At 38.5% G+C, this 23,955-nt stretch overlaps 1 protein-coding gene across 1 annotated transcript in view; it reads right to left on the bottom strand.

Annotated features, from left to right (window-relative positions):
* Positions 1-5,460: 5,460 nt before the first annotated feature.
* LIN7A (lin-7 homolog A, crumbs cell polarity complex component) overlaps positions 5,461-23,955 on the bottom strand; it is a 135,435-nt gene continuing 116,940 nt past the window's right edge. Inside the window, exons 5-6 of the mRNA XM_006083968.3 lie at positions 13,954-14,172; positions 5,461-5,776 (exon numbers count right to left, since the gene is read on the bottom strand). Coding sequence (XP_006084030.1) covers positions 13,954-14,172 — 219 coding nt within the window. The 3' untranslated portion in view covers positions 5,461-5,776. The remainder of the gene's footprint in view (positions 5,777-13,953; positions 14,173-23,955) is intronic.

Genomic DNA, 23,955 nt, shown 5'->3' on the forward strand with positions numbered 1-23,955 from the left:
AGCATTTAAGTTGCATCACAAGCCCATTTAACTGAGAGGGGGAGAGAGAGAACAAATTTAAATAATGCATGTGATTCCTCTTTATGAGTGAATGATAGGGAGCCATGAGTTTACTGTTCCCACAGAAGGTGTCGTTTCCTGCTAGCCTCTGGAAGTATGGACATTGATCTACTGGATTGTAGTCAGGCCAACCTTAAATTTGCCTTTCCTATTGGCTTCAGAACCTAACCACTCAATTGTATAACCCCACACTATGGTTTGGAATAGAGGAACTTGGTGTCCAGATATTCAGGTGCCTTCAGCATCTAAAAATCCTTCTACGTCCATGCTTTAAAAGAATTTAAAGTCATTTGACAATGAAGACAATACTTCCAGTCTAGTGTTTAATATTTTTACTTCCCAGCAGCATAATACCACTTTGGTCAGGTTGAACCACTGCACAATTTTGCAGCTCTTTCAGAAAAATAATAAAAACAATTGGAAAGACACAATCACATGCAATGGTGAGAAAATAGTACTACTGCCCATCTTTTCCTATAAATGTGAACTATCCTTGGTTCATCTCCACACTGTGTATTTATTATAAGCCCTTATAGCAAGGGATTTTGTTTCTTTCAGGGTTTTTTTTTGTAGCACCAAATAGACACAGTGGCTAACAATCAGTAATTCTGAAAAATCATTAGAATATTTATCACATGTCAGAAGTTTCCTGGACCTGTACTTTTATCCACTACTCTGGCTTGAAGTGTTCATGAGAGGAAGCTACAACATAAGATTGTGTTTTGTTTCTGCCACTTACATGGTTTGTTGACTATGAATACTTTACAAATATCTTTTTGTATACTACTTTACAATTTCAAAGTGTTTTATATACAGTGACTCATTTATGTTAATGTAATGGTGTCCCCCAAGCCACAGATGATGATTAGACACATGAGCTCCTGTGTTACAGTGCATGGGTTCAAATCCTAATTCCACCTGCTAGTTGTGTGACCTTGAACAAGTCACATTCTGTGCTTCAGTTTTCTTGTCTATAACATGGAAACTACTTAGTAGAATTGTTGAAGGGATTCAATGAGAGAGTCTATGAAAGTACTGAGCACAGTAGAACCCAGTAAGAGCTAAATGTTAGTTCTGAGTAAATTATACTTACGTACCTCATTGGGATATAACTATGGTGTATGGATAGACTAAGCAGCATTTTTGAGTGGTGTGTTTAGAAAACCCAGCTCAGGAATATGTGCACGAAGTCTTCATGATTTGCATGGGGTTAGGGATTTTAGTTTCTTTATCAAGGAACCTGATGAACAGGAAACTCTAGTTATTGCTAGTGTAAGTGTAGAGTAGTTCCTCACAGTAAGCTCCATGAGGGCACTGTGTCTGTCTTATTTGCCATTGTATTTCCAAAATCTACCACATATTAGTTACACAATGAGCATTTGGTAAATGAATAAACACATGAAAAAGTTTTAATAGCTGTGTGATTAAGCTTAAATTCAGATACATTCTAGGAATCAAATATGAGAGTGATCTTGTGAAAGCAAGGCAAGATTTAGGGATGGTAACTCCACTTACTATGAATTCCTTAGAAAAAAAGTTAATAAATATCAAAGGGGATATTAATAATATGCTTGAGGATGTGACTTTTCTTATTTTAAAAAATAAAAACATATATTTTATAAAATTTATTAATGGAATTCCATGTTTAGATTATCCTTGCCAAGGTCTTTTCATAAAGAACTAGAAAGGTTGAATTTTACTCATTATGGAAACTCTGAATCCCCAAATCATTCCTTGTGTAAATGTCCTCAAATACTTAAAGCCTTCAAAGTAATTGATTCCAAACTCATATCTAGAAAATATTTATGAAGAGTCCATTCTAATTCTCACTATGAAATTCATAAATCATAGTGCCAATTAGTATAAGTTGGTAAAAATTTTCAAGTGACCAGAGGAAAATTTATTTATTTGTGTACCCACCTGTTCTATCATTCATTCATTCAATGAATATTGATTGCCTATATTGTGCCAGACCTTATATCAGACGCCAGGGATACGGCAGTCCATGAGACAGTCACAGCCCTTCCTCATTGAGTCTTTGATGGAGAGAGGGTCGAGATGGGTAGGACCATCCCAAGATTGGGGAGATCTTGCCTTATGCTGGCCTCCTGAATCCTAGAGCATTGATTTTCACTCTGCAATGCTTTCTAAAGCTGGTCTAACAGGCTGAGTCTGTAGGCTAAACACATACTAGCTAGAAGTTGAGAAATTCAGATATTATTCACATATCCACAAACATCTATAGATGTTTAAAATAATGCCCACAAAACATTACAACGTCTTGGAGTCCTACAGACAGCTGAGTAAAATACACTGCTATCAGACCTGTTTGATTTGTCCTGGTTGAAAACTGCATTTGTAAATTGGTGCGATTCATCTGTAGGCAAGTTCTTCAGAGACAGGCTTGAAGCCCCAAGGTGCTAGGTTTTGTTTTTAGACCTTAGCATTGTCTTACAAAATAGTGGTAATTCACAGAGAATTTCCTATTGATTACATGAAGCATGGAAAATCTGTTATTCTTTCCAAAGTCAATTGTAATTTGAACTCATTATCTCCCCAAGGATGTTCTATTTCAATTTCAAATGGTATCAGAATTAAAAGATAAATGCCCAGTGAAAAAGTTTGGTACAGGTACTTGCCTTCAAAGTAAAAAAAAAAAAAGAGTTTAGAAAAATCCAGCCACCAACCTAACCGAGCGAAAGAACTAAAATTCACCAGGATCACTGATGAATGGTAACAACAGACCCCCCCTTAACTTTTAATATCTAATTTGTTTATTATATTAGAGACTGAGCTTCATGTAAGAGCAACTATTATATCTTTATTATGATTTTGGACATAAGAGTAGTGATTAAAATGATCATTAATAATAAAGAGCATTAAGACAAGTTGTCACTTTTTCCATTCCCTATGTATAGGTTCAGGGAAACTTTAGAGAACCACAAGTGTTCTAAATCTTTTGTTTTTATAACATGTTTTTATTGATTTTAGAGAGAGAGGAAGGGAGAGGGACAGAGAGACAGAAACACTGATGAGAGAGAAACATCAATCAGCTGCCTCCTGCACGCTCCCAACTGGGGATCAAGCCCCCAACCTGGGCATGTGCTCTGACCAGGAATCAAACTGATGATCTCTTGGCTCATGGATAGATGCTCAACCACTGAGCCATGCCGGTTGGGCGCTTATTTTTCCCCTCCCCTCTCTAAGTCTTAGGCATAGTTACTTTTGATTAAAACTTTAGGGGAAGATTTACATTTCAACAACTAGATTTTACTGAAAAAATGTGGCCATTTGACTGGAACTTGTATGCAGGAACACTGGGACATGTAATCGGTCCTTAGATGTCTTAGGTGTGATGGATTGCCCCTCCACTGTGACAAAGGGCCTGGCATACATTTATTAGCATTTATCTTTATGCAAATGAAGCACAAAAATACAAGGACTTCTAGAAAACACAAATGTAAGGTATCTGCTCATTTGTTAATTGTTCTGTAATTCCATGAAAATATTTATATTGATGTTAAAACATGATAATTTAACATTAACCAAATACAGCTAAATAAAAACATACCTTAAGCTCCAAATTTATACAATGTATTAAAATGTGTCAAAATGACCATTTCCTCATTACAAAGGTTCAATGACTTCCCTTTCTGAGAATCAGTGGCATCGCCTGAATACCTTTAATATTTCTTTGTTAAATGATAACTAAAATATATGTTTTATTAAATTTTTCTTATAAAAATGAGAACTACCTCTTTCAAACTGAATAATGCTCAAGCAGTATCCATTTGTTCCCTTTAGTCATGCTTCTCTCTTTTGCAAACCTATTTTACACAATGTTCAGAGTCCTCAGCCTTGCCCTCCACCCACCTCTATCTAGTAAAACAAATGATGTTTTCAAGCCTGAGAATCTGTTACTACAGCACAATCTTGTTGAAGTTGGTGCACCTCCTAGTTTCATTGCTGTTTATCCTCTGCTGGGTGATGGGCTATGAAGAGTAGGCAGAACTTGGCATTGACAACATCATCACCTGACAGGGCCAACTAAAATGTGTAGAGTAATTCTGATTCGTTTATTTTCATGAAAAAAGTTCCTAAACTGAGCTTTATGGATTTTTAATTTGGAGGACTGTCTGAAATGTGAATTCTATTTTATCTTTGGTGATCAATTTCTGCATTTGAGAAGAGGGAATATTCAAATACTTGCTTCGGTTTCAATGATCTAGAATACTTCAACTGGATATTTATTCTTTTTCCAGGTACACTTGTGTGCTTAAGATATTTAAGTACCCAAATAATTATTGCTTCCTATTCATTCCATAGAGTAAAATCAGACTTAGGTGCCTAGGTTTACCATAAGTCAAAAGTTATCATCTGTATATGTGGCTCTAACAGATCATTTCCCAGTAAATTATAGTTTCTGAAAGATGATTATCTCATTGTCTATTTACTTACATGAATCATGGAATGAAGGTGGTATCTTTACCCCCTAGAAGCAGCAGTATCTTTTCATTTACAATATTAGTATCACTGGTTTACATATGCCTAATTTTAAAAGGAATAATACTTTGGATCTTAGATTGACAAAAATATCCATTTTATATTTGAAGAAACTTATGTAAACTTTGTATGACATACATATTTGTATATATATGCACACGTATTATAATTTAGTTTTTGTTAAATCTGCAAGCTTTAAAATATCAAATAGACTTCTATGACGGCACATCAGTGTAGGTAGAAAGAGCGTAGATTTCTCTAGAGCTTATCAATCAAAAATATAAAACCTAAAAAATAATATTGAGTGCAGGATTATATATAAATATCATATGAGGATCAGTTCATGAAACCAGGTCCTTTGCTAATAATGATCTCCTACCAGATTCATAATATTTGGTAAGGTAAGACCTAAGTTTGTAACAAATACACTCTCATAATATATATTTTGTGGAATAAATATACATCATATTCTGTTAGAATTAATAATAAATACAAGCAATGCTTAAATTAAAAAAAAATACAGTACTAGATTTCTCTATCCTTGCTTCTAGCAAACTAAAAGTTGAGCTATATCGGCCTACTCTATTAATGCATAATAAAATTCAAGGAAACAAAACAAAAAGCCAATTGCTTCAAGAACCTGAAGAGAGTATAAATATAGTATAATTACTTGTTTTCAAGAGGGGAAAAGATGTTGACTTTGCAATTAACTGAATTTCTAATTCTGACAGCTCAGCAGTATGGACGTGAAACAGGTCAGGGTGAGGGGCAATGTGTAGGTTTTAAGTGGCGACAATATTGAACTGATGCAGTTTGAACTATAGCCTAATGAGGGTTTTGTTCATCTCTGGAAAAGCTATAGACCCAAGGTTTACTTCATCCTGGCCCTGGTGATTAATCTGAAAGTCATGGACTTTATTCTTACACGGTTTCAGTCTGCAGACTGGAAAACCTCTCCACTGGCACACAGAATTCCCACTGCAGTGAATGGAAGGTCTGTGTGTGTGAAGAGCAGCGAGCAGCCCGGGTTCAGCCCAGATAAAGAAGGTGTCGAGTTGCCTTGGTAAAGAATTTATACACCACGCGTTCACAGCTTCTTGACAGGTATAATTATCAGTGTTGTCTTTTCTTTTTACTATGTGCTGGGATTCAGAAGCACGGTTTCAAATTTGTGACTATCGGATGTTTGATCAAGTAGCTTCACTTCAAGGACCTGAAAGAGGAAAAAGAGTGAAGAGAAATCGGTGATTAGCATTCATTTGTCAACTACAATTTGCTAAAAATATCAAAAGAGCATGTGCTCTGTGAGAACAGCAAGGATTATTTTGGGCGCTACCATTCATACACAATCTTCCATATACGAAAAAAAACAACAACAAACACTGATGTTTCCAAAGGAAGTAATTGCTGAATGAGGATGAAAAAGACACCAGTTGTTCCCTAAAATGAAATAAAGAACACCAGTTTGGAAACATCTTAAACGTAAAACATTTCTTCCTCCCAATTCCAGGTAACTTTTTTTTTCCATGAAGACAAAGAATAGCTAAGCTTTATATGACTCTGAGGGGCAGTTAGTGGTGTTCTTGCAGGAAGCACCAATATTCCTCCTCCGAAGCAGATATTAGGTCTGTTTCTTCTCCCACAAGGCCAGCCTGACATCAGCTACAACCGAGCGGGCAGCTGCCCATATGGTCAGGTTTGGGGGAGCAGCCTTCCCCAAACTCTCCTCTGAGACCTGTCACTCTTCCACTGTGACGAGTCATTTCTTTCAGAGAGAACACTGGTTTTCAACCTTTGATTTTAAAGCTGCAAATATTTTTTATTTCTATGAATTCAGAGCACAATATACAAAACAGATGTTAACAAATTGTTCTGGTTGATGTGTGCATGTGTGCGCGTGTGTATGTGTATGTATGCATGTGTATGCATGTGTGCATGTGTGTGTGTGTGGGGGGGGTACTTGCACTCTTCAGCTGCCATGCCTTCCAGAGATATGCCTCAAAGCCATAGACCCAAGGTTTACTTAATCCTGGCCCTGGTGATTAATCTGAAAGTCATGGACTTTATTCTTACACTGTTTCAGTCTGCAGACTGGAAAACCTCTCCACTGGCATCTCCTGTGGACTCACACAGTGGAACTGAAACCAGGCACGAGGCCACTGCGCTTCTTCAGAAGACACCTAACAAGACATTACTAGTACACATGACATCCGTCAAGGACATGTTAACAACTACAACACGGGCGACCGTGACGACAACTACTACTACTGGGTGCTCATTTACTTGCCACATGTTTTGGTCAGAGTTTTACATGCTTTTGCTTATTTAATCTCCACAGCAGACTATTTCACTGAACCTTAGATTAAAACTTCCTGTTAGTCCCAAATGGCAGAGATCTAGAGATTCTGTTTTTAATGCATTTATTTATCATACATGTATTTACATGTCCCAAGGAAGTGGGTCTCAGAACAACTACATTTTAGTAAGAATCTTGGGTCTCCTCATCCATCAAGAGGGGGAGTGGGCCTGTGGGACACTGGGCACCCACAATGTGGGTCACTGTAGTGCCCAAGGAGAAGAACCATCTGCTCCAAGTGTCTCATATTTTCCTCTTTCCCAAGATTTATAGTTCAACAGGTTAGTGTTTTTTTCCCACATTAGTTTAAATTCTACTGATTAATTTGCCTTGCTAACTTTTTTATTTTTTAAATATAATTTTATTGATTTCAGAGAAGAAGGGAGAGGGAGGGAGAGATAGAAACATCAATGATGAGAGAGAACCATTGATTGGCTGCCTCCTGCACGCCCCCTACTGGGGATCGAGCCCACAACCTGGGCATGTGCTCTGACCAGGAATTGAACTGTGACTTCCTGGTTCATAGGTTGATGCTCAACCACTGAGGCATGCCAGCCGGGCACTTTGCTAACTTTTAAATGGGCCATTCTGGTAAGCAGAATAATGGACCCCAGAACCAGTGAATATGTTAGATTCCACGGTGAAGGGAAATTGAGGTTGTGTAGATAGAATGAAGGTTGCTAAGCAGCTGATGTTAAAATAGGCAGGTTACCCTGGATTGCCCAGGTGGGCCCAGTATAATGAAAAGTGGAAGAGGGAGTGAGAAGAGAGTGAGGGAAGGGGATGTGATGATGGACACAGAGTTCAGAGCGATGCAGTGCACAATGCAGTGCAGGCCTCTGCCACCATTGCTGGTTTGAAAGATGGACGATGGGACCACAAGGCAAGGAATGCAAGAAGCCTCTGGGAACTGGACAAGGCAAGGAAATGATGTCCACCCAGAGCCTCCTGGAGCCCAGTGAGACTATGTTGGACTTCTGTCCTACAGAATTACAAGATAATTTGTGTTCTCTTAAGTAACAAAATCTGTGGTAATTTTTTAGGGCAGCTATGGGAAACTAATAGGCTGTGATAATGAAGTACTTTGAAGTATGGGGCACTGCCTTGAAAGTAAGTGGTGAGGGTGAGTTGGATAGCTCTAACTCTAAGCGGCCTGAGAACGAATTTCTGGAAAGCTCATGGGAATGTGTCTGTGAGGAGAGACAGAGGAATTTGAGGGCAGGTGCCACTGAAGAAACAGAGGCTCCGAAGCCCATGTTTATGAATCACTACCCTATTGCTTACAAGCTTTGAAAAACATTGTCAACAGAATGTTAAAAATCCAACATGACTAGTTTCCTTCTTTAAAATGAGTTTAAAAACAGTACCTAATATCCATAGGATTATTGTGATGATTAAACAATTTAATATATATGAAGTTCTTTCTTTCTTTTTTCTTTTTCTTTCTTTCTTTCTTTTTTGGTTAATTATCACCCAAAGATATATTTCCATTGATTTTTAGAAAGAATGGAAGGGAGGAAGAGAGACAGAAGCACCGATATGAGAGAGGCACATGCATTAGTTGCCTCCCGCACAGGCCCTGATTGAGCCTGCAACCGAGGTAGGTGCCCTTGACTGGAATCCAACCCAAGACCCTTCAGTTCTCAGGCCAACACTCTGACCACTGAGTAAAACCAGCCAGGACATATATGAAGTTCTTAAAAGAGTTCTTGGCACAGCCTAACAGTTTAATGCATTGCATCCAGCATTATGATGGTTATTTCTGGTCCAGTTTTTAGCTTGGTTACTCTGGGTTCCTTGGATTGAGTTTTATCGATCACCCTCTGGGACCTGGTCCTCCCAGTGCCTGGTTGGCAGCTCTGGCAGTGTTCCCTGGATCAGACCATCCGGCCATGGCTGAGGCCATGGTGCTGGAAGGTATAGAACACTCAGTGGTGGACAAAATAAGGAAATGAGGGCTTGAAGAGCAGGAGGACAAAAAAGAGTCGGTGAGGCCTCTGGCAAATGCCAGCTGCTTTGTACATCTGCTAAGATCCTGCCTGGTTTTGAATATAAATGAATTCTCCTTCCTTGCTCCAGCAATAGGAGGTCAGAGAAATAAAAAAGGCTTGTGGTCTAGACTTCCTCATAATGCTAACATTTCTAGAAGTACTCCTCTTTTTTTCTATTTTTATTATTTGGAATCTAGGTAAAATATAAAGTATATATTTCCATATTTTATGGATGTATATAAAGTCAGTCTTTAAAAAAAATAAGATGCTTAAAGCTGAATTAATGTAAAACTTCAAAAACACTAATTCAAAAAAATATATGCACCTCTATGTTTATTACAGTGATATTTACAAAAGCCATGAATGGAAGCAACCCAAGTGCCCATCAATAGACTATTGGATACAATAGAATATTATGCTATATAATAAAGAGGTAATATGTAAATTGATCATCACTCCAACACACAAGATGGCCGCCCTCATGTGGTCAAAGATGGCCGCCCCTATGTGGAAATTAGATGGCCAGCAGGGAAGGGCAGTTGGGGGGGACCAGGCCTGCAGGGGAGGGCAGTTAGGGGCAACCAGGTCGGCAGGGGAGGACAGTTAGGGGCAATCGGGCCAGCAGGGGAGGGCAGTTAGGGGCAATCAGGCCAGCAGGGGAGCAGTTAGGCATTGATCAGGCTGGCAGGGGAGTGGTTAGGGGTTGATCAGGCAGGCAGGCAGGTGAGCGGTTAGGAGCCAGCAGTCCCGGATTGTGAGAGGGATCCCAGATTGGAGAGGGTGCAGGCTGGGCTGAGAGTCACACCACCACCACCCACCCCCATGAACAAATTTCGTGCACCAGGCCTCTAGTTTGACCATAAAAGAGAATGAAATCTTACTATTTGTGACAGCTTGGATGGACCTAAAGGGTATTCTACTAAGTGAAATAAGTCAGACAAAGAAAAACAAATACCATATGATTTCACTTATGTATAAAATCTAAAGAGCAAAGTGAATAAACAAACAAAATAGAAACAGACTCACAGATACACAGAACAGACTGATGGTTACCAGAGAGGAAGAGGGTTGGGGGAGTGAGGGGGAAAAGTGAAGGGACTAAGAACTACAAATTGGTAGTTACAGAACAATCATGGGGATGTAAAGTACAGCATAGGGAATATAGTCAATAATCCTATATAATAAAAGGCTAATATGCAAATCGACTAAATGGCGGAATGACCGGTTACTTTGACGTGCACTGACCACCAGGGGGCAGGTGCTCAATGCAGGAGCTGCCCCCTGGTGGTCAGTGCACTCCCACAGGGGGAGTGCCTCTCAGCCAGGAGACGGGCTCACGGCTGGCGAGCACAGCGGTGGCAGGAGCCTCTCCTGCCTCCATGGCAGTTGGACATCCCATGAGGGCCGGACATCCCTTGAGGTCCCTCATCTGTGAGAGGGCAGAGGCCAGGCTGAGGGACCTCTTCCCCAAGTGCACGAATTTCATGCACCAGGCCTCTAGTATTATAATAATTACCTATGGTGCCAGGTGGGTACTTGCAATATTGGGGGGACCACTTTGTAAAGGACATGATTGTCTAACCACTATGCTGTATACCTGAAACTAATACAAAATAACATTTAATTTAAACTGTAAATTAAAAATAAAATTTTGAAAAGTGAGTATAGATAAAAAAACCCTGTATTCATACTCTCTGTTTAAGATTCTATAATATAATTGTATAGTGATCATGTCTACTACATTTTAGAAAATGTAATCTATTCTTTCTTATTACCAAACATGGAAGCTGGAGAAAAAAACAACTGCATTTTACTTCAATAAAGTTTAATATTAGAAGTAGGTATAAGGGACATTCTCTACATACTATCCACATGCAACATATTTTTCCATTTGTATCCAGCAGTTACCATGCTAATTACTCCATAATTTATACCATCTCAGATTTTTTAAAAAGTTATTTCTAATTTAGAGAATAGAAATTATATTTTGTGTGATAAGCAATAAGGTAATATCTGACAAGTCTTTTGCTTTACCTAATCTTTTCTTGATTTGTCATACTTAAAAAATATCAGAGATCTGTTCAAAGTAAATATGTCAAATTAGCTTCAAATGTCTTTGCAAAAGCCACCATAGCATGAGTTAGCAAGTGTAGCAAATCTCATTTAATCCTTAAAAATCTTAATTAATTAAAAGTTGAACAAGAGCTAATGTAGGTCTCTGACTATAAATTCACCATAAAATCCCTGGGTGACATGACTTGGTTTTATTCTGCTTGTACTTGAAATGGTCACCACAGTTTTATCTCAAGGGTCCATGCCTGTGTAAGATTGAAATTGTTGTCTTGGCGAGTATAAATATAAAGTTAATGTTCACTTACATAGAGCTTTACCACATCATGTGCAAGAAAAAAAACACCATTTGTAATTGCCTTTTATTAAAAATGTTAGTCTTTGGTGATGAGACATTAGGAAATTCTGAAGTGACCTAATGAAGGCTGATGGAACAGAGAAATGAAGTTGAGTTTATGGCCCAGCAAATACCTATTTATGGCCAAGCTGTATACTTCCAAAGATGATTGAGTGGGCATAATGCTGTAAGTTTTTAGTAAGACCTCAGAAGTCAGAATGGCAACATATTTCTTTCAAAATACTTCAGAAAAAATTTACTGTGGGCCAGTGGCATGTCAATGAGCAGAATTGGTACAAGTCTATAATATTGAGGATGGAAGAAAATGAGTTAGTGAAATGAGTGTCAATGCTTGACTAAAAAATAGTGAATTGTTATTAGCAAAGAGATGTTTGAAAGGATTTGAAAGTGTAAATGTAAAGTACCTTTACATTCGGAATGGATGAGAGAGAAGGATATGGACAACATTACTTGTCCATGAGCATCCATAGCATTCTCTCTTGATGGTATCATCCTATTCCAAACCACTACATCACTTGTCTAGACTCCTAATAGCCTCCTAATTGGTCTCTGTTTTCACTCTTGCCTGCAATAATCTATTCTCTTGATAGCAGCTAGAGTTATCATTTTTAATACCTAAGTCAGATCATGTCACTCCCCTCCTTAAGTACCTTGAGTGGCTTCAATTGCAATAAAATCTAACTTCCCTCAGTGGTTTAAAAAGCTTTCTGTGACCTGGCCCCCATCTATTTCACTGTCCTTCTCATTATTCCCTCACCACCCTGGCTTTCTTTCTGCTTCTCAAACATCAAGTAGCTCATGTCAGCCTTAGAGCTACTACACTGGTTTTCTCCTCCTCTTCTGCTCGTTTCTATCTTCTCCTAATCATTCTATTTCAAGTTTAATGTCACCTCCTTTGAGGAGTTTTCCCTGGTCACTTAGTTGAAAGTCATGATCTAACCAGTCTCTATCAAAGCACCCAATTTTAACTCTGCAAAATACTGGTCCCTCTAGGATAATTTAATTTACTAGTTTATTAACTATGTCCTCTAACCAGGATGTAAGCACCATGAGAGCAAGGATTTTTCTTAGCTTGTGCTGGTTCTTCAGCCTATTGAACAGTACTTTGCCCATCGTAGTGCTAAATAAATATTTATTGTTGAATAAATGTAGCTTTTAGAATGGAATGGAGTTTTAGATAAAGACATCAAAGTAAGATGTATATATAATAAGATTAGGAGGCTATAAAAGCAAGATAGATTGTTGAATTCCCAACTCTCTGAGGACAAATCCCATACTCTTGACTTCTCCATGTAGCTTCTACTTTTCATAAGTGTCACAAAAAATTGAAAGTCTCATGTCATATCCAATGTTTCTGGTTGTGCAAATAATAATCTGACATTGAAGGAGTTAAAATCACCACTACCCCTTGTCATTTTTCTAAGAGCATTTGAACCTCACTTCAAACACACATTTGCAGATGTCATAGTGTAGGGATATCTAATGATATAAGCTGTGGCCTCCAAAATATAGCAAGATAAATTTAGATGACTCCAGAATACCTGATGTTAGCAGATGAAATACCTGGTAGAGCGAAAAGTAAAATAATTCTGTGCTACTTGTAACTATGATTGTGGGGACTCCACTGAAATTACTGAAGCTTCATCTAAAAAAGTGGGTTTTCATGATACTTACATTAAAGAGTTCTTCTGAGGGTGAGGGATAAACATGTGAGAAGGGCCTAGCACATAGCAGATACTTCAAAGACTCTTAAGATTTTTTTATTGAATTTTCTTAAGATATATAGAAAAATATGAGTATTCTTTGCCACAAAGTGAAATATAGGAAAAGGCAGGTGCATCTCGAGCACATTCTAAATGAATATCTAAAGAGAATTTCAAAACCTTTCCTAGCATGGACACCGACAAGCCTCTACTTCATTCTTTCCAGTGAAGCAGTTTTCTAGCCAAAGGGGGTCTTCCCAGCCTCAGCACTAGCGGTTGTTGAGTCTATGCACTGTGCCAAGGCCACTGGCCGCGGGAGTGAGCGGGGAGCTGGATTTCAGCCTCACCCTGGTCATCTGGCTTTGTGCCTGAGTATCTGGGTTTGCACAGAGGCTGCATTTCCCTAATTTGTAAAAGGTTATCAAGCATCTGTACCTGGTCCTTGCAAAGTATATTATTTTCCAAAATATCTTGCATTTGCAAAGAATGTGGCTGAATGACACATAAAGCAAGCGTCTATTGCATTTACATTTTCTGAGATTATTATTTGTTTGACTGTATTTTTAATTATTAAATCTAATAATTTTATCCCAGCTAAGAAACCATATTAAAACACACACACACACACACACACACTTGCCCAGCCTGTATGTATCAGTGGTTGAGCATTGACTATAAATCAGGAGATCTCTCTTCGATTCCCAGTCAAGGCAAATGCCCAGGTTGTAGGCTGGATCCCCAGTAGGGGGGCGTGCAGGAGGCAGCTGATCATTGATTCTCTCTCATCATTGATGTTTCTATCTCTCTCTCCCTCTCCTTTTCTCTCTGAAATCAATAAAAATATATTTAAAAAACAAACAAACACTGCAATATGCAATGGACTTGCCCTGTACAGAGGAAGGCACGTCTCACCTATGACATGTGGTTTTGCTGCGCTTGTTGCTGCTGCTGCTGTTGCTGCTGCTGAATTAGCAGTTGCTGCTGCTGCCGACGCCGGGCTGTCCGTAGCTTCTCAAAGCGAGCCTCCATTTCTTCCAGGACTTTCGGGGTGTACCGCACCACCAGCTTGACGCTGTCCTTAGCAGCCTTGAGGAGTTCCACAGCTTTCTCATGGTGTTCGCCTTCTACACTCTGAAAAGACAGTGACACCTCTTAAAGGCGAGAGTTTCCATGTTCATTTTCTTGGGTGACAAATCTGAAATTAGTATCATATTAAAATATCGACGTTTGAAATTTCGAGAAGCCGTGGCAAATAGGATTTATTGCCATCATCATTATTATTTAGTACTTTGCAGTTGAACTATAATCAGGCTAGGATTCACTAGGGTACAGAATAGATTGGCTGGGGCTTCAAGTTAAGAGGGTGAGAAATAATAACCAAAAATATAATACTAACATTTTAGAATGGCATTTCTAAATTTTATTTGGAAGAGTAAATGTACTAGTCAGAAAAATTTTGAAAAAAATTAAGAAACAGTAATAAAGGATGGCTTTCCTATCAGATATCAGTATTTATTAAGTATTTATTCCCATGAGTGAAGTTCAGTCTTATTGGTGTAGTGAGAGGCAGAACAGAACAGAGTCCAGAAGCAGATCCATTGTATGTCAATTTTATTATATGAAAAAAAGTGGAATTTAGATCAAAGGGGAAAAGGATTATTAAATAATGATCCTGGAACAAATAATAATTAAATGACCCCAATCTCCCAGTCAATGCTAAATATAACAAATTGATTAAATTTTAAATATATATTTTATTGGTTTTTTACAGAGAGGAAGGGAGAGGGATAGAGAATTAGAAACATTGATGAGAGAGAAACATCGATCAGCTGCCTCCTGCACACCCCCTACTGGGGATATGCCCGCAACCAAGGTACATGCCCTTGACTGGAATCGAACCTGGGACCTTTGAGTCCACAGGCTGACGCTCTATCTACTGAGCCAAACCGGTTAAGGCAAATTGATTAAATTTTAAAAGTAAAAATAAAACCATAAAACAACTAAAATATAATGTAGTCATTATCTTGCAATGAAAAATTAATTCTTAAGTAAAAATACCAAAGATAAAAAAATCACAAAATCAGATTTAAAAATTGTAAGTTTCAATTTCTCACACCATAAAAAGGTAAAAAACAAAAAAATATTTTTCATATACAACAGTCAATTTGTTAATATTCAAATGAAAAACTCTTATAAGTCAATAAAGATCTAGCAAAATGGGCAAATGAACTCCTGACAAGTAAGAATTTTTAAATCCCATATGTACAATAAATCTACAGAACAATGTTCAAATTCCCTAGTAATCAAACAAATATAGATTAAACACAAAATATTTCATTTTTAATTTAAAAATCATAAATATATATTTTCAAATATAGTGTATTGGCAAGAATGTAGGGAAATGGGATTCTCATACACTAATAATAATTTAACAAAAACTGACATTTTTTGGGGGAGGGCACTCTTGTTATATATCAAACCTTTCATAATAAATAGTTTTATTTTCAGCGGAATTTATGAAGAATATGATCAAAGAGGCACACATACCTATAAAGTAGTTATAACAAAATGGAAAAAAATAAAATAAATTCTTGGCTTTTGAGTTTCAAAATAATCACTTGAACACAATGGCATAGATAATAGTTGGAGAAACTATCTTTAAGTAAACACAGAGAGACTCCTCCCAAACCTTCTACAGCGTCTCTGTGTTGGAATTGGGCAGAAGCAAGGCCAAGGAAAGTTGTAAGCAGACATTCTAAGACCCGAAGGAAAGGAGACAATGCCCTTCCCTCTCCGCTATTCCCCAGGACAGAGGACATAACCCCCACTTTACAGGATAGAAGTACAAAGGCCTTTCTGACTTGCTTGCTGGATAGAGCTCAGAGAAGAAACCTGTGTGATGAGACACATAGGGACTGAGACGGGCTGAAAGACTGCCAGCACACCGAAGAGTGGCACTGAGGTGGCAGAGAAGGCCGCTCCAAACAGGTTGAGATTACATTTTAATCCACGTAAAAGGGAAACTAAATATGGATGTCATACTGAGTGCATCTCAAACCCACTTCAATTGTATCGTGTGATTCATATTCCTACTACTGTACAGATTAGATCAGAAGAGCTAAGGGGTTGTGTTCCATTCTGAGGTCTGCTTCAGCAAGGTGGATGTGGACTTAGATAAAAAAGGTTTGAATTTAGCAATGAGGCATTCGGTGACCCTTAAGAGCACTGCTTCAGTCATTTGTCAGGAAAAAGGCAGATATTAAGAGTTTAAGAAATGACCATTGTGAGCCCTAGAGGCCACTTATATAACCACTCCTTTGCCAAATCTGGGTTACGTAGAGAGCAGGGGTTATAAATAACTGATGGACAGAATGAATTTTTATCTGTGGCTGAAGCTTAGGAAAATAGGCTTGTTCATTGACTAATTCATTCTTTTCATTATTCACTCAATCATTGACCTGGTCACTCAGCAGGTGTTTACTTAGCATTTATTTTACTAGTTATAGTTCTTTGGAAGAACATGAAGGACAAAAGAAACTTTGTACAATACAAACTCTATTTTCAGTGTGCATGCAATTTCTTTGTAATTTGCCTCACCATGACTTGTTCATGTATGGAATTCTCCTTTAAAAGGAAAACTGGGTGATTTGGTTGTCCATAACCTTCTCTCATTTATTTTTTAATATTAGGACTTCGGTGTTTATATGTTTCAGTAACAATGGCTCATCATTCTCTAGGCCTGATGATGAGTCCCCAGAATACTTTTTGCTTTGGTTCTATTAGCTTTCATTTGAGAGGGCTGGAAATTCTAGGCCAGACCTGTAGAGGCTCATTATCCCAGTCTAGGCCCTACGTCTGCAATTTAGAGTTGCCACAAGAGGTGCTGTGGGACCATTAGGCTCTCACTACAGTGAATAGCTGAGACACACAGGGCTGGTGTGCGATCCAGTCCCTGCAGCACCGTCAGGCGTACCCTCTCCCACCTCTGCTCTGCTGTCCCCAAACACAGTTAGCAGTTTATGAACAGCAGAATCCATGGTCTTTGAATCCAACATTTTTGCCTTGACGCTCTATCTCTGGTTTCGACAATGATTTAGATTCTTCCTGGCTCTGCAGTTAATAGGTCTCCTAGTTTAATCTACCTTTTACTTTGTCCTCCTCACCAGTGCACAGAACCATTGGCTAAGATCCAGGCAGAGAGCCATGCTTCTTCATTTCTACCACTAACAGGGCTTAGTTAAAATAATATAAATTACACAACTGAACAGTATAATGGAAAATAAGAGGCATCTCTTACAGAGAGATTTGAGGAAATATAAGCATGTTCGTAGAATATATTATTTCAAACATTCCTTAAATTTGTTTTTTAATTGTTTTCCAAAACATTTCTTAACTCTTATCTCAAAAATTGTTCTGGGTCTCTCTTCTGCCTCTCTTAGGGATATTGTGAGTGCTTATGCTTGTCTCCTGAACCTATTATTGATCTCTGGAGTGCTTTTAGTCCCTTGGGATAACTTCTTAAATAGAATAAGGCAGTTTTCTCTCTCCTTACTTTCTCTTTTAAGATAAGAACAAAAAAGCAGACTACTTTCCCATGGAGTTCTTGTTCCATGCATCAAAAAAGGCCAAACTATGGGTATCCACATTGACATACAAACACTTGTTAGCAAGAATTCCTTGAGCCCTGAAAGTTTATAATTGATTCCTACTTTTCACTTAGTTTATATTTCACTCTTAATAAAAGTATGTCTTGCCCTAGCTGGTTTGGCTCAATGGATAGAGCATCAGCCTACGGACTGAAGGGTCCCAGGTTCAATTCCAGTCAAGGGCACATGTCCCGGTTGTGGGCTCGATCCCCAGCAGGGGGCATGCAGGAGGCAGCCAATCAATGATTCTATCTCATCATTGATGTTTCTTTCTTTCTCTCCCTCTTCCTTCCTCTCTGAAATCAATAAAAATATTTTTAAAAAGTATGTCTTATTTCAAGATAAGTATTTTTGAATGTTTTAAAATATAATAGTGTATTTGTAAACAGTTAAGCTGTTTCTATCGCAGCCATATATATAAGCCCTCCTTATTCAGGAACTATCCTTTGTATCAATTAGCTCAGTTTGAGCAGTCACTGAAACTTGCAGCACCAGCCTTTTCACGGAGGATGAAAATGTGGCCCTTAAGTGACTTGAGGAGACCTAGGAAGACTTCTAATTTTCAAGTGAAAATCCTTCCTCTATTTAAAACCTGAAAGTCTATACTTTCCTTAAGAAATTTTGATACTTTCTAAAGGAAATTCTATACTTCTAGATTTATTCCCTTGCTTTTATTTATTTATTTCATTCGTATTGTTGAAAGTAATACAAATGTCCCCCGTCTGCCTCCCTTCAACTGGTTCCTGACCTATCCCAGACCTTCACCTCTCTATTGCCTGTGTCCATAGATTATGCATATATGCAAATAAGTTCTTTGGTTAATTTCTGATAGCCTCCCCTCCCCCTTCCCTCTGAGCTCCATCCGTGCCCTGTTTCTATGCCTCTGGCTTTTAGAGTTTTGTTGTGTATATTGAAACTTGAGGAAGTCATTGACATGGATTAATTTAATAATACTTTTCAACAAGCATCTATCTGGTTAAAGCTGGATGTAATTAAGGAGGTAAGGGCTGGCAAAGAAGGCAGAGGGATATGAGCATTCTCTAAAATACATTAAAATATACTAAGAATAGACATCCCTATCCTGAAAATATTTCTATCTTTTTCTGCTGTTTTTTTTAAAGATACTCATAGAAATCAATATGGGAAGGAGGATTCAAATAATTTTATTACCACTTCCAAATGCATAAATAAAATATTAAGCTGGCATTAAACCATAAAAACAGAATCTTCTGTGTTTATGCCATATATAGTAAAAGAATATGTTTTTATTCAGAAAGCTGGGAAGAAAATAGTTCAGTAAATAACCAGATGCATACTTGTTTTGTTAGCAATCCCATGCAGTAGTAAGCCTAGGGAGCTTTAAAGTTAGTTAACTTGATGGAAGTTTAGCAACTCAGTGGCTGGTGAGTTAAACATGGCTGCATTCTGATCATTCAATCGTTTTTCTATCCCCACTCATTGTGAGATATCAAAATGGATAGCATTTCTTGGTATGCCCGATTTTCTGGTTGATTACAAATCCTCTTTAAGAGAGAATTTTAGATTGCACTGCATACATGAATTTGCTCATGATATGTGCTCTATCCCCTGTGATAGTAGTTAAATTTTGACCCTTGCAAGACTGCAGATGGAAGAAATGCCTGCCCTGGGGAGGAATAGAGTTATCTGTGCACAATCACTGCACAATGGCCTATGCCCAGGTCTATATGAAAGTCTTTCTCTGTGAGGTTTACATGAACATAATCCTGACCCAGCTTGCTGATAAACTGTTTAAACACTTTGTTGGATAACCTAGAGTTGGCTATACCTATCAGTTATTCTAGGTTTATCTAGTCTAGGTTTCCGAATAGACTCCTAAATGACACATAATTCCTTTAGGGCCAAATGGTGTTATCAGGGAATAAAAGTATTTAAGGGTATTGGATTATAATATATTTTAGTGCAAAAAAGTAGCTCAGAAACTCAGATCATTATACTTATAAAGGCCCTTAGAAATAATCTCGTTATCTCCTTGCAACTTAATGTATAAGGAAACAAACACCAAGAATGGCTGTGACCTAGTCCATATTATAAATTTTTTAGTTGCATGGCTGGATTAGAACTCATGATTCTTGATGATTGCTCTTTCAACAACCTCATTCTGCTTTTCTAGATTAACTAACGCAGACCATGGTAGACTAGTTTTTGTGTGATGTAGAAGGATAAGAACGAGTGACCAAGACAAGATCTGTCAACTCCTAGTTCTAAAATGAGTCGAGCCAGTGAAAGAGCAGCATGAGGCTACATGAAGGGCTCACTGTTAGTGGTTATGATCCTCAGCTTGGAAAGGTTCAAAAGAGTCAAAGACTGACGTACTTCTTTCCCACAGAGGTTATGGTGATTGACCATTATGATAGCGTTGCTTTTAGTCTACTAATGTGTTCTGATATTATTTTAAGTGTGTGTGTCTGAACTTATAAATGTGTGTGTACTCTAATGTTATTGAGCCCTTATGCTTATTAAGTGCTAGGCACTGCTAACAGCCATGTGTGCAGTATATCCTCACAACAACTCTATAGGAAATTTATCCTAGGTCCTCAGGTAGTAAGTAGAACAGATGGACATGAACTGGATACTAGGCTCTTACCTACCAATCCACAGCCTTAAAAAAGATAAGAAAGAGAAAGTAAATATCACTTGGTGGCTTTCCCTTTTCATGTCTTTTTGAGAGCAGAAAGAGGGCTGGCTTAGGTAGGAAAATCTTATAATTGTGGCTTAGTATAGCTCCATAGTTAGCATTTTAGGTCATTTAAAAAATTTATATTAATTTGGTTAATTAAGAATGAACTATCTCTGCACAAGGTACAGGATATATTCAGAAAAAAAACCTTTATGACTTTAATACTTTCCTTTCTCAAATATGTTAATTTCCTGTTCTAAATGTACTGTATTATCTTCTGCTGAAGAAAAGTGGCAAGTTTATAAAAAGTACCACATATATCCCTTGGGAAAAAATATGCTAATGCTCTCTTGTAGTACTTTCTTCCGGCCTAAATATTAATATCTGTTTCAGTGTATAGTAATTTATCAGTTTATCATCACTCTGCTGTCACTAGACTGTCCAAGGGCAGGGTGACCCTTATTACTGTATGCTCAGTAAATAGTCAATGAATAAACTCTATGTATCTATCTATCTATCTATCTATCTATCTATCATCTATCATCTAGCTAAGTAGCCAGTACTGGGTTTGAATTTGAGCTTCTGCACTTATCAGCTTTGTGAGTCAAACAAGGAACTTAGTATCTCCAAGCCTAAATTTGCTCTTTTGTAAAATGAGTATCACAGAGTATCTACTTATAAGACCATTATGAGCATTAAATTTAATATACACAAAGCACTTTAAAGAACATCTGGCCCTTGAAGAGATCCAACAGATGCTAACTCTTTGTGGAATGATTTCCTCTGTGATAATCTTGCTACCGGGCTTCAAGTGCTTAAAGACAACAGCAACAACAAAATCTAATTTGCCTTTGCAGTAGGTAGAAGTTTCTTTTATATTATCTAGGAAGCAAACATTTACGAAATAAATTAATAGTGTACAGAGTTCATTGGAAGAATGTTTAAAACTACTTAGGCAAGTCAACTGCTTCTGATTACACTCAAGTAACTCAGAAGCATCGTTTCCATACATACAATTGATATGCTAATTACAAATGATCATTATTTGTTTGTAAAAAGCTGTTGGTCTCAGTCTCTCCACAGTGTCACCCTCAGTTAAGGAAAGGGGCTTGTACAGGAGATTCACTTGCTAGATCATACAGTGTGAGCGAACCTGAGAGGGGAAAGTCATCAAATGACCAAACACTGCAAAAGAGCAAAAAGGTTACTATGGGAAAAGCATATATAATTATACATATTTTTATCCTGTGAGAGTAGTTATAAATATAAAAAATTTGGAACATGAATGTGAAGAGCAGCAGGCCCAGGGACAGAAAACCTGAAGGGAGCAAAAGCTTAAAGAAAAAATCAGTGCCAGAAATCATAAATTTAATAATTGGTTGATCTTAAGCCCACCTTTCAGATCTGTAGACTAAAACTGGAAACAGATGCAGCTACTACATCTCAAGTTTTAATGCTTTGTGGTAACTCTGCTCAACTCCTGCTGTTCTAGCACCAAAAGACTGAAAAACAATTCTGATGCTTGTTGGGATGAATATTAAACAAATACACATATACAAACAAATGTACACAAACACATATATGTTCACAAATACACAGTAAACACACATACATGTATGCACACATACATCATACATGTGTCCATATGGATACACACATGCATTACATATATGCACACAGATACATAATTATACACACACATACCATTGTCAATAGCACAAATGTGAGCACTCAAGATTTGAAAACAGAACAAAGCTGTGTGGGAAAATATTCCTAGAAAATGAGATCTTTAAATCAGTCTGTTCATGTTTGAGTGGAAGGTTTCATCTAGAAAGTCAAGATTAGAGGGAACTCTTCCCAATCATGATCCAGCCTGATCTGTGCCTCCAAAACGCATGCTGTGCCTGCCCACACTCTCCCAGCCACCTCACTTGGTGACACTAAATCCCCAAGGGGCAAGGCCTCCTGCAAATGCTCAGAAGCAGGAGTGTCTGGTTTGCAGAAGGGAGGGGTTTGGGGATGTGATAACCACCATCCCCCACATGCCCACGGAGAACTGCCTCTCTCATATTCGCCCCTTTTACAGCTCCACTGAAACATGCAAATACGTCTCAGCCACTAAAATTTAGTGTCACTCTGTAATCAAATCGATCCTCAAACCGACCCTTAGGACAGCCAAAGTGACAGGGCAGAAAGGCCAGGGTTTGGGGTCAGCAGATCCGGTGGGAAGAGTAGACATATCGCTGAGGAGAACTGTGACCTCTAGAGCATGACCTCTGCATCGGTGCCTCAGTTCCCAGGGAGAGACAGTGCCAGTTTTAGGAGGGAAAGTCCCAGGAAAGGCCTCCATCCCGGGCAAACCGAGGCAGGTGGTCCCCTATGAAGACACAGGAAGATGGTGCAAAGATTAAAGAGTGTTTGTTTTTTAAATCAGCAGCCCTTGTGGAATTTGAATTTTCAGTGGTCATGAAAGGTAGACATTTTATCAAAGAAGGATGGGCCCTGGCTGGTGTGGCTCAGTTAGTTAGAGCATCGTCTGATGCACTGGAAGATCATGAGTTTGATTCCCAGTCAGGGTACCCAAATTTCAGGTTCGATCCAAGCAACCCATATATCTCTCTCACATCAATGTTTCTCTCTCTCTCCCTGCCCATTGAACACCAAAGGGCATGAGGAAGGGGAAGGCAAGTAGAGATCGGAGTTAAGAGAAAGGTTTGAAAAAGTAGCTTTGAGGCCACCCGTGTCATTTCCGCTCACTGCAGTTCTGCCAAGACCCCAAGGCAGACCTGGCACCGTGGAGCATGATCTCCTGCCACTGCAGAATCCCAAGGATGATGGAGCTGGGCTTAAAATGGCAACACCAGTTTAGAAGAAGTACCCAGACTCAGGCGAGGGCTTTTACATGTTGATGAGCCAGTGCTGCAAACCTGGACCCTGGCTGCTGTCCCTGAGGACCAATACCAAAGCCCACCCTTCAAGTAGTCCCCACTGACTTTTATGGCAGGTGGGTTGTTATTGTGGTGGACAGGGCTAATGCTGGAAGGTTCTATGACATTTTTTCAACTTATAAAAAACCCACATGCGAGGCTATAAGAAGTTTGTGGGAAACCTATTTTACTAATAAGCATGGAATTCATCATCCCGTCTTCTCTCCCGAGATGACAGCATGCATTATGCTGCAGAACCCAGAATTCTGTCAGCCAGAATAGTTGGTGTTTTATTCTCCCTTCAGCATCTTATTCTAGTGATCTCACAGAGACCATCATTTTCTAAGGGGTGTCACAGAGACAATAATAGGTTCCTGAAATTATTCAACCCAACCCTTCAAAGGATACACTCTATTATTTAACCTGCTTCAGAATCCTAGGTGCTCAGACAATGAATATATAGCATATGGGAGAAACCCCACGAACCTAGATAGTTGTCCGAGTCCAGAGCTGTCAAATGTGTTTCCTGTGAAGTGTAAAGCAGTGGGAACCTTTATGTTGCCGTGTGCCATAAATAAAACACGTTAATAATAGCTATAGCATCTAATTAGATTGCAGAGACTCAACATCACAGATGCCTTCTTATAGGAGAAGTGGAAAGTAAAAAAAAAAAATCAAGTCA

Source organism: Myotis lucifugus, unplaced genomic scaffold (assembly GCF_000147115.1).
Source record: "Myotis lucifugus unplaced genomic scaffold, Myoluc2.0 scaffold_9, whole genome shotgun sequence".
NCBI classification, from domain to species: Eukaryota; Metazoa; Chordata; class Mammalia; order Chiroptera; family Vespertilionidae; genus Myotis; species Myotis lucifugus.